Raw genomic sequence first — 14,016 nt, 5'->3', positions numbered from 1 at the left:
TTTCTGGACAAAGCCTTTGCTTTGGCGGTTCCCCTTGACTGGGATGCCCTTCCCTCCACCCCCACCTTCTAAAATCTGGCTTGAGTCCTTCTCTCTAGAGAGCTTCCCTGTTATCTCAGGCTGGCTCAGGTACATCCTCGGGGCTCCCACAGTGCCTATGCTACCTCCATTAGAGCGTGTGTCATCCTGTACTGGGGCTCTCTGGGGCCCCTGTCTTCTCCCCCATGGACCAGGAACCCTGAGAGGGTGGGGCTGGTTCTCACTCACGTGTGGGTCCCAGCCCTGACCTGCACTGGCCCTGGGGCCCAGGAGGCCTCAGAGAATAGGTATTGAATGAAACACTGCATTAACTGAAAAACCAAGACCCAAACCCAAACTGCCCCATCCACTCACCCTGTCCCATCCACAGACAGGCCTGGCCAGAGCTGGTAGAAAAGGATGATTTATATACATTTTCCTGGGGACAAGGGCTTTGTACAGAGTGGGGAGGGTGAGGCCGGGGCTGCTGCTGGGTGCTGGCGTTGCCTCCATCCTGGGGAGACAGTGACAGGAGCAATGTGGCCAAGGAAAGGACCAGTTTCTAGCTGACTTCCTCCAAGTTCCGACTCTGTGTCCTCGGGCAGGTGACTCCTCTCTCTGGGCCTCAGTGTCCTCCTCTGTAAAATGGGATGATAGATGACTCACTGGGCTGTTTGAGGCTCCGTGGACAGAGGAGAGGAAAGCAACAAGCTCAGGGCTTGGCACAGTCTCAATGCCAAAAACAACTCCATTCACCCTGAATGCTCACTGTGTGTTTGGGCATTGCTGGCCAAGAGAACTAACTCTCTGCAACCATGAGAGATCTGCGCTCTCCAGGACAGCTGTGATACCAGTCACATGTGAATACTGTACACTCTAAATGTGGCCAGCAAAACTGAGACACTTGAGTTTTTCATTTTACCTAATTTAAACTTAAACTAATAGTGTGGTTATTGGGAGAGTGGGAAAACAGGGTGTGAACAGGGACAAGGGTAGGAGGAAAACTTCTCAACTGAAAATTGTATCTCAGGGACTTCCCTGGTGGTCCAGTGATTAAGACTTCACCTTCCAATGCAGTGCATGCGGGTTCGATCCCTGGTCCCTGGTCCCTGGTCGGGGAGCTAAGATCCCACATGCCTCCCAGCCAAAAAACCAAAACATAAAACAGAAGCAATAATGTAACAAATTCAATAAAGACTTAAAAAAAAAAAAGATAGAAAATGTGTTTAAAAAAAAAAAGTTGTATCTCAGACTTCCCTGGCGGTCCAGTGGTTAAAACTCTGAGCTTCCACTGCAGGGGGCACAGGTTCAATCCCTGGTCAGGGAAGCTCCTGCATGCAGCGAGGCGTGGCCAAAAAAAAAAAAAAAAAATTGTATCTCAAAAAGAATTGTAATAAAAAGTACTGCCCGGGACTTCCCTGGTGGCGCAGTGGTTAGGAGTCCGCCTGCCAATGCAGGGGACAAGGGTTCGAGCCCTGGTCTGGGAAGATCCCATATGCTGCAGAGCTATTAAGCTCGTGCACTACAAGTACTGAGCCTGCACTCTAGAGCCTGTGTTCTGCAATGAGAAGACCTCGCACCACAGCACCACAACAAAGAGTAGCCCCTGCTCACCACAACTAGAGAAAGCCCGTGCATAGCAACGAAGACCCAATGCAGCCAAAAAAAAAAAAGTACTCCCCAAAACAAATGCTGACATGAAAGATCATTTAATTTAGAAATTGTTCCGTGATCTAGTTATTGGAAAACTTCTGTAGGTTTCAAAGAACTTGAGTATACGAATCTACTTAATGCAACTGTAAATTTCATGGAATCTAAATACTGATCAAATATTTCTGATAATTTGGCATATGCATTGAGATGTGCTGTGAGTGGTGCATACACACTACATTCTGAAGACCTGGTATGAAAAAAAGAATGTAAAAATATCTCATTGATAATTTTTTAAAGTATTGATTACATGTTGAGATGACAACATTTTGGATACACAGGGTGAAATAAAATATATTCTTTTTTTTTTGACCACGCCACTGGGCTTACGGGATATTAGTTCCCCAACCAAGAATCAAACCCGTGCCCCCTGCAGTGGAAGCATAGAGTCCTAACCACTGGACAACCAGGGGATTCCCTAAAATATATTCTTTATACTGACCTGCTTATTTTTACTTTAAAAAAAGATTCAGCTACTAGAAAATTTAAAATCACATGTGTGGTGTGGCTTATATTCTATTTCCTTGGACAGCATTGCTCAAAGGGTTTTTTGTGGTCACTTCCCTTAACCTCTCAACAACTCTATGGTAGAAGGATTATTATTAGAGTATTTTGTACAGATAAGGAAACTGAGACAAAAGAGTGAAAGGCACAGAAGCCGGAATCAGAAGGCCCAGAGTCAAATCTTGGCTCTGTCACTCACGAGCTGTGTGACTTTTGGCAAATGACTTACCTCTCTGGGCCTTGGTTTCCGCCTCTGTGAAATGGGGATAATAATGGCACCAGCTTCTCAATTAAGTGACTTAATCTGTAGGAAGCTCCAGCGCAAGACCTGAGACACTGAGGCACTCTACGTGTGAGCCATTGACGCCAGATGTTTCTTGTTAGATCCCTCTGACCTTTTTCACACCAGGAGGGCTTTGCAGAGGTGGTCCCCTCTGCCTGCTCCAGGAGGCCGCTCTCTCCTGGCTTGTAGACTCCTGTATACCTCCCTGGAGGTCGGGGTGGGCGGTGTCCTCATGCTTGCAGGTCCCCACTGAGCTCACTGTCTTTCCCGAATCTCCCTCTTCCCCCCAGGTTCCCCACTGGGCCAGACCCAGCGTCCTCTGCTTGCGCCACCTCCCCTTCCTCCTTCCTCGCACCCCCCACCAAGCCTGTCAGTCTCCAGCCCCATCCCTCCCGATGATCCCTGACCCCTGACTCTGCCCGTCCCCTCCTCTCCGTCCCCATGGTCCGGCCCTGGCTCAGGCCTTGTCCTCTCTCCCTGAACCCTCGCCCAGCAGCCTCCTCTTTGGCCTCCAGTCTGCTGTCTGTTCCAGTCTGTCCCCCTCCATGGCCCCAGAAGGGTCTTCTTGCATGCGGACTGACCCACCCCTTCCCTACTCAAGTTCCCCACCCGGCCCCCACCACACATGCCACCCACGCCAACACCAAGTCCAGGGTCCTCAGGTTGATGAGGAGTCAGTGCTCTAGGCAGGGCACCTATGGCCCCCAAAGGATCAGCTGACTCCGGCCACGCCCTCTGCCCACCCCACTGGCTCACCCGCTCCCCAGGGTAAGGCATCCTCTGTCTCTTCCTTCGCCAGTGCAGGCACCAGGCAGCGGCCAGCAGCAGGAGGGCCACGGGCAGCAGGAGCAGCAGCAAGAGAAGCAGAAGAGGGGCCTGCGGGGCCGGCAGGGATGTGGCCCCCAAGGCCCCAGGACTCCTTGGGGGCAGCAGGGTGGAGGAGTCTGCCAGGAGAGAGGAGGCTGGGTGACTGAGAAGAAGGGGCAGGCCAGGGAAGGAAAAAAAGGCCTGCCTGGTCCTGCTGTGTGACCTCAGGTGGGCTGCTCACTTCTCTGGGCCTCAGTCGCCTCATCCATAAAATGGGGATAATTATTGTATCGACTTCATAAGGTTGTCACAAAGATTAAATGCATGACTATACCGAAAGTGCTTAGAACAGTGTCTAGCATGTAGTAAGGTTGAATTTTATTTATTTTTTAAAGCCATTAATAACTTTTTATTTCAAATATATCATTGTACTTTTTTTTTCTTTTTGCCCACACGGCATGTGGGATTTTAGTTCCCCGACCAGGGATCAAACCCAGGCCTCTGCCAGTGGAAGTGTGGAAGTCCTAACCAGTGGACCTCCAGGGAATTCCCTACATTTTATTTTATAAAGGGATAAATGTGTGTCTAGTGCTTATGTATCGATTTGCTTATTTGTCTTCTTCCCCCAATAGTCTATGAGCTACACGAGGGTGACAGGAGGCTTATTGCCAGAACCTACTACTTAGTGCTTACTAACTAATAGTTTAATTTACATAAAGTAAATATCTGAGTGGATGAATGGACAGATAATAGAACGATGAAAGATACAAAGTGTGAAGCTATGATGTCTCACAAGGCCCCACTTGATCTGGGCCCCTTTGTTCCTTCTGTACCCTCACCACCCACCTTCTCCCCTTTGCTTACTTGGCCTCAGCCACTGGGGCCTCCTCATGATTCCTTAAACAGGTAGGCAGGTTTCTGCCTTAGGGCCTTTGCACTGGCTGTTCCCTTTTTCACAACTTTCAGTGACTTTCCAGCTAACCACCTCAGCCCATGATTCCATCACCCTGTTTTAATTTGCCTGCATGGGTCTCATTACACTCACTTTCCTGATTAATTATATGTTTACATGTTTATCGTCTGTCTCCTTGATTAGCAGGTCAGCCTCCCATGGACATGGACTTGATCTTGTTCTGTGCTGTGTCTCCAATGCCAGGCGCCAGGGAGATGGTTAATAAAGGTTGGTTGAATGAATGATTAGTGATACATGTAAATACAAATGACAACGTTAAATATAAATGACTAGGACTTCTCTGGTGGCACAGTGGTTAAGAATCCGCCTGCCAATGCAGGGGACATGGCTTCGATCCCTGGTCCGGGAAGATCCCACATGCCGCGGAGCAACTAAGCCCATGCACCACAACTACTGACCCCACTCACCACAGCTACTGAAGCCCATGCGCCTAGAGCCCGTGCTCCGCAACAGGAGAAGCCACTACAATGAGAAGCCCGCGCACTGCAACAAAGAGTAGCTCCCGCTCGCCGCAACTAGAGAAAGCCCGCGCGCAGCAATGAAGACCCAACGCAGCCAAAAATAAATAAATAAATAAATTAAAAATATATATATAAATGACTAAATGATTGGAAATGCAGGAAGAAACTGAGAAGAATATAATTAGAGTGGGAGGTTTTCTTATGTCTGTGCACCCCCTGCACAGCTTGCGGGATCTGACCAGGGATGGAACCTGTGCCCCCCTGCAGTGGAAGCATGGAGTCCTAACCATTGGACCGCCAGGCAAGTCCCTAGAGCGGGAGGTTTTTAACCATCCCTCTCAGAACTTGACACATCTTGTAGATAAATATAACGAAGACAGAAAGTCTCTGATAATACCAAGATAAGGTTGATAGAATATATACACACTGATTCAACCCTGATCGTACCAAAAAACAAAACAAACTATTATTTTCCTAAGACCTTGTTCAGTTACAAAACTGATTATATACTTGGCCGTAAAGGAAACCTTAATAAACTGAACAAGTTAAGTTCTCACAGGGCGTGGTCTCTCGTCATATTCCAATAAAGTTATTTCACTTTGAAACTTTTTTTTTTTTGGCCGCACCACGTGGCTTGCAGGATCTTAGCTCCCTGACCAGGGACTGAACCTGTGCCCTTGGCGGCAAAAGCTCAGAGTCCTAACCACTGGACCTCTAGGGAATTCCCCACTTTGAAACTTTAGGGCTGGCCCATCCAATATGGCGGCCACTTGCCTCACGTGGCGAATAAATATGTGACCTGCGGCCAATCTGAACTGAGATGTGCTGTCCGTGTAAAATACACACCACTTCTTAAAGACTTAGTAGGGAAAAAAGGATGTGAAATACCTCATGAAATAATTTTTAAAAATATTGATTATGTGTTGAAATGATATTATTTTGGGTTAAAATATATTGGGTTAAATAAAAAATATTGAGTTAGTAAAATTTCTGGTTTAGGGACTTCCCTGGCGGTCCAGTGGTTAGGACTCTGAGCTCTCACTGCCGAGGGCCCTGGTTCGATCCCTGATCAGGGAACTAAAATCCCACAAGTTGCGGGGCGTGCACCCTCCCAAAATTTGTGATTTAAATATTATTTTAAAAATTATAAAATTATGAGAATTAAATTCAAGGAACTTCCCTGGTGGTCCAGTGGTTAAGGCTCCACTAAATAAATAAATAAATTCAATAACATCACAGAATTCCCGGGCGGTCCAGTGGTTAGGACTATGCGCTTCCACTGCAGGTGGCACGGCTTTGATCCCTGGTTGGGGAACAAAGATCCCACAAGCCATGCAGCACAGCCAAAAAAATAATAATAATAATAATAAATTCAATAACATCATTATAGAGAACAGATTACTGGCTGACAGGGGTTAGGATGGGAGTTTTAGGACGAGATCTAGTTGCACAAACTCACATGTGGTTACACAAAGCTACATGTGTGAAAAAATTACATAGATACACATACATACACACACACACACTCTCTCTTTTAGGGGTTGAATGTGTCCCTCAAAATTCATACGATGAAATCCTAACCCACAGTACCTCGAAATGTGCCCTTATTTGGAGATCAGGTCTGCAAAGAGGTGATCAAGTTAAAATGAGGTTGTTAATGGTGGGCCCTAATACAATATGACTGGTATCCTTATAAGAAGGGGAAATCTAGACACAGAGATATGCATAGGGGGAGAGTGCCATGTGAACATGAAAATGGCCATCTAGAAGCCAAGGAGAGAGACCTGAAACAGATCCTTCCCTCACAGCCCTCAGAAGAAGCTGGTCCTGCTCACCCCTCAATTTCCCAACTGTAAGAAGATAAACTGCTGCTGCTTCAATCACCTGGTTGGTGGTACTTTGTTACAGCAGCTGTAACAAACTAATACACATACACATGCATGCACTCATATATAACTGGTAAACTCTGAATAAACTCTGTGGATTGCACCCATGTCAATTTCCTGGTTTTGACATTGTGCTAGAATTAATGTTACCAAGCAAAAGGTACCACTGGGGAGGCTGGGTGAAGGGTGTGCAGGACCTCCCTGTACAGTTTCTATGCTCCTTTCCTTTGAATCTGTAATTATCCCAACATAAAAAAGTTTTAAAAATAAATCCACCAATAATATGCTAAAAAATAACAAACATTAAGAATCCTGGGCTTCCCTGGTGGCTCAGTGGTTGAGAGTCCGCCTGCCGATGCAGGGTACACAGGTTCGTGCCCCGGTCCGGGAAGATCCCACATGCCGCGGAGCGGCTGGGCCCGTGAGCCATGGCCGCTGAGCCTGCACGTCCAGAGCCTGTGCTCCTCAATGGGAGAGGCCACAGCAGTGAGAGGCCCGCGTACCGCAAAAAAAAAAAAAAAAAAAAAGAATCCTGAAAAATAAGTGAATTAACCTTTTTTCTTTTTAACTTTTTTTAAACATGGCTACAAGAAAATTTACACTTAAATGTGTGACTCTCATTCTATTTCTATGGCATACAGCTACCTCAGAGAAACAGGCAGGATTGGTTAATCCCTTCTCAGAGATGGGTAAACTGGGGCCCAGAGGGGGATGACAGGCCCAAAGTCACACAGCCCATAGGAACAAGGTGGGGTCTGGGGAGCCCTGAGTGGAAGGGGTGAGGGCCTAGTGAAGGTGGGAGAGGAGGGGGTGGGGCGGTGGGCTATGGGGCGCTGGGCACCTTTACCCGGCTGACACTGCAGCTCCAGGCACCTGGAGAAATTCCGCCGGGTGATCCAGGGCTTCAAGGCCACCAGCTGCTGGGAAGTGTCCTGCAGGAGGTGGGAGATGTTGGCCTGGACGAAGCGAAGACAGCTGGGGAGGGGCTGGGGGCAGGGGAGGGAGACGTCACCACGGCATCACCCCTAGCGTCACCTCAGGTCAAGGGCAAGCCCTGGGTCTCACAGAGAGTTTGGAGCCTTGCTCCCCCAGGTTGCTAGGGGGAAGCCTCCTTAGCAATGCGGTCAGACCTGGATCAGGAGGGAGTTTAGATCCCCTCCTTCTCCGGGTTGCTGTGGGTGAGAACCCCTTAGCAATATCCTTCAACACGGCCTGAGAAACAAACTTAGAATTGGTGCATTGGGCTCAGACCCCTGGCCATCCTCCAGTACTTAGAGAATTGTCCCTTCCCAGCACTGAGGGACCCCAGCAGGACTGGGCTTCCAGCTCCACCTCCCTCAGGCTGATCAGGTCAAAGGAAATCTCCAGTAAGTCCTAGCAGACCTTTGCTTCCAATCCCTAGGAAAGCATCGCGCTCCCCTCACTTGTTCCCCCAGTTCAGGGCTGACCTGGAAGGCACATGAGGTGACGAAGTGTATCTCGGTGTTGACAGCCTCCAGCAGTTTCCCCATCTGGGACCCAGCCACAGTCTTGAGCCGTCCCATCCAGCGCTGGGCCAGGACCAGACGCCAGAAAGCCCCACAGAGCTCGTCCTGGGGAGAGACCACCCAGGCTCTGGGTCCCGTGGGCGGAGGGGGCAGGGGGCTTAGACTGGTGGGGCTGGGGGCCGGGACTCCAGGGTCCCGGGGGAGGAGGGGGCCGGGTCAGCACACTAGCCTGGCTCCCTGAGGGGTGGTGAGTCTTGAATCTCTCCTTCCCACCTCCATCCCGGGCCCCTCCCATCTGTGACTCACGTCCTGCAGGTTGGAGGCAACAGTGACTGGGTAATCTTGAAGCAGGTAGTCAGACTGCGGGAGAAAACAAAGTCAGGCCTGGCTGCAGACAGGAGGAAAGAGAGCTATGGGGACCTGGGGGCGGGGGCACAGCGGCCCAGAGAGAAGGGGGCGGGACCCAGGGTGGGGAGATGGGGACCCAGAGAGAGGGGTACAGAGACCCGGAGGGGGCGGGGACCCGGAGAGAGGGGGACAGGGACCCATAGAGAAGGGAGCAGGGACTTGGGGGAGGAGAGCCGGGGACCCAGAGTGGGGAGACAGGGAGCCACCCACCGAGACCTAGACAGGGGGAACTCAGACCTAGAGACAGAACCTGGGCCTCAGATTTGGAGCAGGGACGCTCACCAGCTTGCCGATGGTGCTGGTGAAGGTGGAGGAGATGGGGCTGTGGGGGAAGGAGCAGTCCGGGGCCCCGCGGAGGCGGGGGCTGAGCAGCAGCAGCAGCAGCAGCGAGGTCTGCGGGCGGCGCGGGGTGAGGCCTCCATTGGCCCCGCCCCGCCCCCTCCCTTGTCGAGGCTGCCCCCTCCGGCCCCCTTGTCTCTCTTCCCTCTTTCTCCTTTCCAGCTCTTCCACTTCTCAGCTCCTCCTCCTCTTGGCTCCTGTGTGCCCACCTCTGACCATCTTTCCTGTATCTCTTTCTGCCTCTGGTCGGGCGCTGACCAGTTTTCACCTCCTCTGCCCCATCTGTTTCGCCCCCCATCTCCCCACCTCGACCCATCTCTCTCCACTTCTGCTCACTTCTGCCCAGAATTTTCTCATCTCTGTCCATTCCTCTGCCCCTCCATGCTCATCTCTCCTGTTTCTCCCTAGATCTGGGTCCCAGCTTTACCATTTGTACCCACCTCCCTGTTTCTTCCCCCGACCCTTACCCATCTCTCCCCACCCCTGTCCATCTCCCCGCAACTCGGTCCATCTCCTCCCAACTCTGTCCATCTTCCCCACCCCTGTCCATCTCCCCACACCCTGTCCACCCCAACTCTGTCCATCTCCCCTCTCAGCTCTGCCCATCCTGACACCGCTCTTCCTTCCCCCCACCTTAACCCCCAGGGATACGCACAGTTGGGCTCCAGGCTGGCGCCAGCACTATCATTTCGGCCCGGGGCCCCTCATGCCTGTGGCCGGATCTTGGAAGGGACAGAAGAGCGAGTCTCGGACCCCCGCACCCCAGCCCCTTCCTTGCCCGCCCCTCCCGCCCCTTCACCTCCCCGCCCCTCCCCATCCCCGCCCCTCCGCCCCTCCCTCGGTCCTTTGATGTGGCTAAGTTTCCGCCTCCTACTCTATAGAGCTTCCTGCGTGAAGCACGGTTATGGTGAAAACTCCTCATCTCTCCTAAGAACCCCGACGTCCGGTGCCCGCAGCCCTCCCCGGGCCAGGGACCCAGGAATCCGACCCCCACCCCTCTCCGCTCAGCCCCAAGAGGGGGATCCCGGCCCCGCCCTTCGGGGACCAGGATCCCCTTTCTCCTCACGCACCAGGCTTGCCCCAGCTGGGTGTGGAAGGGGCCACGCCGGGTGACAGCCAGAGATCGAAAGTGAAAGGAAATATTGGGGGGAGATAGTGAGCTGGGAGGGGGGGTAATCGGGCTGGTGCAAGGGGCGCCACCTGGTGGTGACAGTGGCAGCTGACGCCGCAAAGGGCGCCTCAGTGGGACTCCCGCTCAAGCGGGCTGAGGTTGGGTTGTTCCCTGGGAGGCGGGGGACACAGTGAATGGGGAGCTGCGGTTCCAACATGGATCTGCCTCTAGCTAGAGCTAATCACACAGGGCCAGGAGGCGGTCACCCTGAGCCCTTCATCTTTGCCTTGAAACCTCAGCCCCAGCCCCCAACCCCGGTCACCTTCCACATCGAGGTAAGTGACGGCTCCATCCTTCCAGGTGTTCAGGCCCAAAGGCATGGAGGGGACTTGTGACTCTGTTTGCCTCTCACTATCCGCTGACAGTCCAGTCCGTCAGCAAAGTTGTTGGCTGACCATCAAAATGTATCCAGAATCCGACCACCTCTCATCACTCCCACTGCCACCACCATCACCTGCCTGAATATCACTGTTCCCTACTCACCTTATCAGCTTCCCTGCCTCAGCCCTCACCTGCCACAGCCTGTTCTCCATATGCAGCCAGAGGGAGCCTGTGAAGACCTAAGTCCCCTCACGTCCCTCCTCTGCTCCAATGCCACCGCCCAACCCCGTACCTGCCACAAAAGTCCAAGTCCTCACTGTGGCCTAGACAGACCTGCAGGATCTGGCCCTGTCCCCTGTCTCCTCTCTCCTCCCTCCTCGCTCAAATCCAGCCAAGCTGGCCTAAGGCAGGCATGCTCCTGGCCCAGGGCCTTTGCACTGGTGGTTCTCTCAGCCTGGAATGCCCTTCCCCCAGATACCCACATGGCTCAACCTGATCTCATTCAGGTCTTTGCTCAACTACACAAGGCAAAGCCTTCCCCAACCACCCTTTTTCAAGTTGCACCCCGCTCCCAGCACTCCCACTCATCCCTGCTTTGCTCTCTCCCTCGCCACTCATGACCTTCTGACACACCATTGCCGTTTACTTTTCTTCTTTATTGTCAGTTGTCCCTATGAGGACGTCAGCTCTGGGAGGACCACGGTGAGTGTCCGCTTACCCTGCTGGATCTCCAGCACCAAGAACTGTGCGTGGCTCACGGCAAGTGCTCGGTCAACATTTGTTAAATGAATGAACAAGTGGATCCTGGCCCCTTCGGCATTGTTGTGGTATATTGGAGAATGCATCTGGTCTCCGGCTGTTTCCCGGGAGACAAACTCTAAGTCCTTGGAACTTCCAGGTGATAGGCTTGTCTTTGTTATTCATAGATGAGGGGCGCTCCCTGACCACACCTGAGTTTACACTAATGAGGGACTCAGGATGGGGGCTGGTCAGGACCAGAAAAACCAGTCATGTGATTAGAGGGTTGGGGCTTGGAGGCTCAGGAAGAAGTCTAACTTACCGACCTCTCACCTCCAACCTCGAGGGAAGGGGAGGGAGGCTAGAAATTGAGTTCAATTTCTGTCTCCAACTTCACATGGCTTTTTCCTCTTCTGTCTTCTCCTCTTTTGCCTCTTATAAGGGAACTTGTATTTAGATGTAGGGTCTACTTGGATAACCCAGGATATCTCGAAATCCTTGACTTAATTACATCTACAAAGACTTTTTCCAAATAAGGTTACATTCATAGGTTCCGGGGTTAGGACATTATCTTTTGGGGGCCACGACTGAAACCACTAGTTCCCTCAAAGCTGTTTCTCACCTCTGGAAACAGCATGTGCAAAGGCCGCACTGGCTGTTTCCTCTGCCAGGGATGCTCTCCCACCACCACTTTTCTAACCTAATTAGGTCCTCATTGTCCTTCAAGACCCAGTGCAATCACTAATCACCAGGGAAATGCAAATCAGAACCACAATGAGGTATCACCTCACACACCTGTTAGGATGGCTATTATCAAAACGACACAGATAAGTGTAGGAGAGGGTGAGGAGGAATGTAAACTGGTACAGCCACTATGGAAAAAGGTGTGAAGATCCCTAGCAAAATAACAACTAGAGGGAATTCCCTGGTGGTCCAGTGGTTAGGACTCCACGCTTTCACTGCCTTCACTGCCGAGGGCGTGGGTTCAATCCCTGGTCTGTGAACTAAGAACCCACAAGCCACGCAGCCGGGCCAAGAACAAAAGAACAACAAAAAAAGTGTCCATTGGCTAATGGATAAAGAAGATGTGTGTATATACACACAATGGAATATTATTTGGCCACAAAAAGAAGGAAAACCTGCCATTAACCTGGAGGACATTATGCTAAGTGAAATTAGTCAAAGACTAATACTGTATGGTGTCACATATGGGGAATCTAAAAAAGGCAAATTAATAGACCCAGAGAGTAAAATGGTGGCTGCCAGCAGCTGGGAGGTCAGGGAAACAGAGTTGTTGGTCAGAAAAGACAAACTTTTAGCTATGAGTGAGTTCTGAGGATCTAATGCATGGCATGGTGACTGTATTTAACAAGACTGTATGGTATACTTGGAAGTGGCTGAGTGGATTTTTTTGTTTTTAAGTAGTTTATTTATTTTTGGCTGTGTTGGGTCTTCGTTGCTGCGTGTGGGCTTTCTCTAGCTGTGGCGAGTGAGAGCTACTCTTTGTTGTGGTGCGCGGGCTTCTTCTCACTGCTGTGGCTTCTCCTGTTGTGGAGCACGGGCTTTAGGCACGCGGGCTCAGTAGTTGTGGCACGTGGGCTCGGTAGTTGTGATGCATGGGCTTAGTTGCTCCGCGGCATGTGGGATCTTCCCAGACCAGGGCTGGAACCCATGTCCCCTACATTCGCAGGCGGAGTCTTAACCACTGCGCCACCAGGGAAGTCCCGTGAGAGTGTATCTCCAGTGTTCTCACCACAAATAAAAAAGGTAAGTATGTGAGGTGACGGATGTGTTAATTAACTTGATTGTGGTAATCATTTCACAGTGCATATGTATGTTAAATTATCATGTTGCACACCTTAAGAAATAACATTGTAGAACTGAAATATACACAACTTTTAACTGTCAATTATACCCCAGTAAGGCTGGGGGAAAAAAAACTCAGTGAAGTGGCACCTGCCTTGGGAAGATTCCTGCCATCTCTGTTGCCTTCACCTCATACACAGACACACACACACACACTCAAGTTGGGAAAGGTGTCTTCTTCAGGCCCCCAGAGTGCCCTGAGCTTCTACCACTGCTATAGTACTGTACCTGTCACCTTAGGTTACATCAGTGTCTTTCAGCCAGAGCTAAGCCTACCTCTCCTCTGCTCACAGATCCTCTATGGCTCCCTAGTGCCCTTGGGACAAATTCCCAACCCCTGCTGACACCTTAATTTTAGCTCAGTGAGACCCATTTCAGACTTCTGACCTCCAGAGTTGTAAGATATGTTTGCCTTGTTTTATTTAAGCCACTAACTTTGTGGTCATTGTCACAGCACTGACAAGAAATGAATATACCCCTCATCCACTGCATGAGCTCACAAGGCTAAGTTCTGTCTTGTTCATGGCCCTCCCCAGCACCTACAACAGTGCCCCACTCACAGCAGGCACTCAACCGATTTTTGTTGACCAACTGGATGGCTGCCTTAACTAGGAGCTCCTGCCCCTAAGCCAGAGAAGCCTGGACCAGAAGTGGACATCTACCCCAGTCTGGCCAATCAGATTTCTTCTCCTGTGGATGTGGCACTAAGTGTCCTCTGTGGTCTGGGCTGGGGCTATAGAGACCTCCTGTAGCTGGCTTTGGCTGATTAAAGCAACAGGACTAACAGGAAGGTCACTGAGGCAGCCCATGGACTCTGGGGGGAAGTTATCAAACCCCAGAGGAAGTAGAGCCTTCCAGGGACTTTCCTCCAAGACGTTCCTGTGTCTTTCCTGTCCAAACGTCCAGATACTGGGAGAGGTTATCTCTTCTGCCCAGCTTTAGTCAAATACTGACAGGAGGTTGTCTGCTCTCATTTGCCCCAGGACAAAATCAACCTCTAATTAACAGCATGTTTTGTGTAACCATCACAGAATCTACCCAGTG

General features: G+C 50.9%; 1 protein-coding gene across 3 annotated transcripts; it reads right to left on the bottom strand.

The window, feature by feature from the left end:
- Positions 1 to 432: 432 nt before the first annotated feature.
- On the bottom strand, positions 433 to 9,988 carry FLT3LG (fms related receptor tyrosine kinase 3 ligand). 3 transcript variants are annotated; one of them, XM_079907785.1, is made up of 8 exons: positions 9,947 to 9,988; positions 9,532 to 9,598; positions 8,820 to 8,930; positions 8,436 to 8,489; positions 8,091 to 8,234; positions 7,490 to 7,628; positions 3,272 to 3,459; positions 433 to 656 (listed from the first exon to the last, which is right to left on the bottom strand). In XM_079907785.1, exons 2-8 carry the CDS (start codon positions 9,562 to 9,564, stop codon positions 444 to 446), a joined length of 882 nt encoding a protein of 293 aa, XP_079763911.1. In that variant the 5' UTR covers positions 9,565 to 9,598; positions 9,947 to 9,988; the 3' UTR covers positions 433 to 443. The 3 variants fall into 3 exon arrangements, with proteins under 3 accessions (XP_079763911.1, XP_079763913.1, XP_079763912.1); XM_079907787.1 differs by having other exon boundaries at positions 7,490 to 7,574; XM_079907786.1 differs by lacking the exon at positions 9,947 to 9,988 and adding an exon at positions 9,751 to 9,851.
- Positions 9,989 to 14,016: the final 4,028 nt, after the last annotated feature.

This window comes from Stenella coeruleoalba (assembly GCF_951394435.1).
Source record: "Stenella coeruleoalba genome assembly, chromosome: 20".
Taxonomy (NCBI): domain Eukaryota; kingdom Metazoa; phylum Chordata; class Mammalia; order Artiodactyla; family Delphinidae; genus Stenella; species Stenella coeruleoalba.
The sequence above is the reverse complement of the archived record's forward strand: the minus strand, read 5'-3'. Positions and strand labels throughout refer to the sequence as shown.

Excerpts from the sequence above, each read along its gene's own strand:
- FLT3LG (XM_079907785.1), bottom strand. The coding sequence starts at position 9,564 with ATGATAGTGCTGGCGCCAGCCTGGAGCCCAACT. Across the intron at positions 8,235-8,435 it reads TTGCCTCCAACCTGCAGGAC|GACGAGCTCTGTGGGGCTTT; the intron begins GTGAGTCACAGA and ends GTCTCTCCCCAG. Across the intron at positions 7,629-8,090 it reads TCACCTCATGTGCCTTCCAG|CCCCTCCCCAGCTGTCTTCG; the intron begins GTCAGCCCTGAA and ends CCCTGCCCCCAG.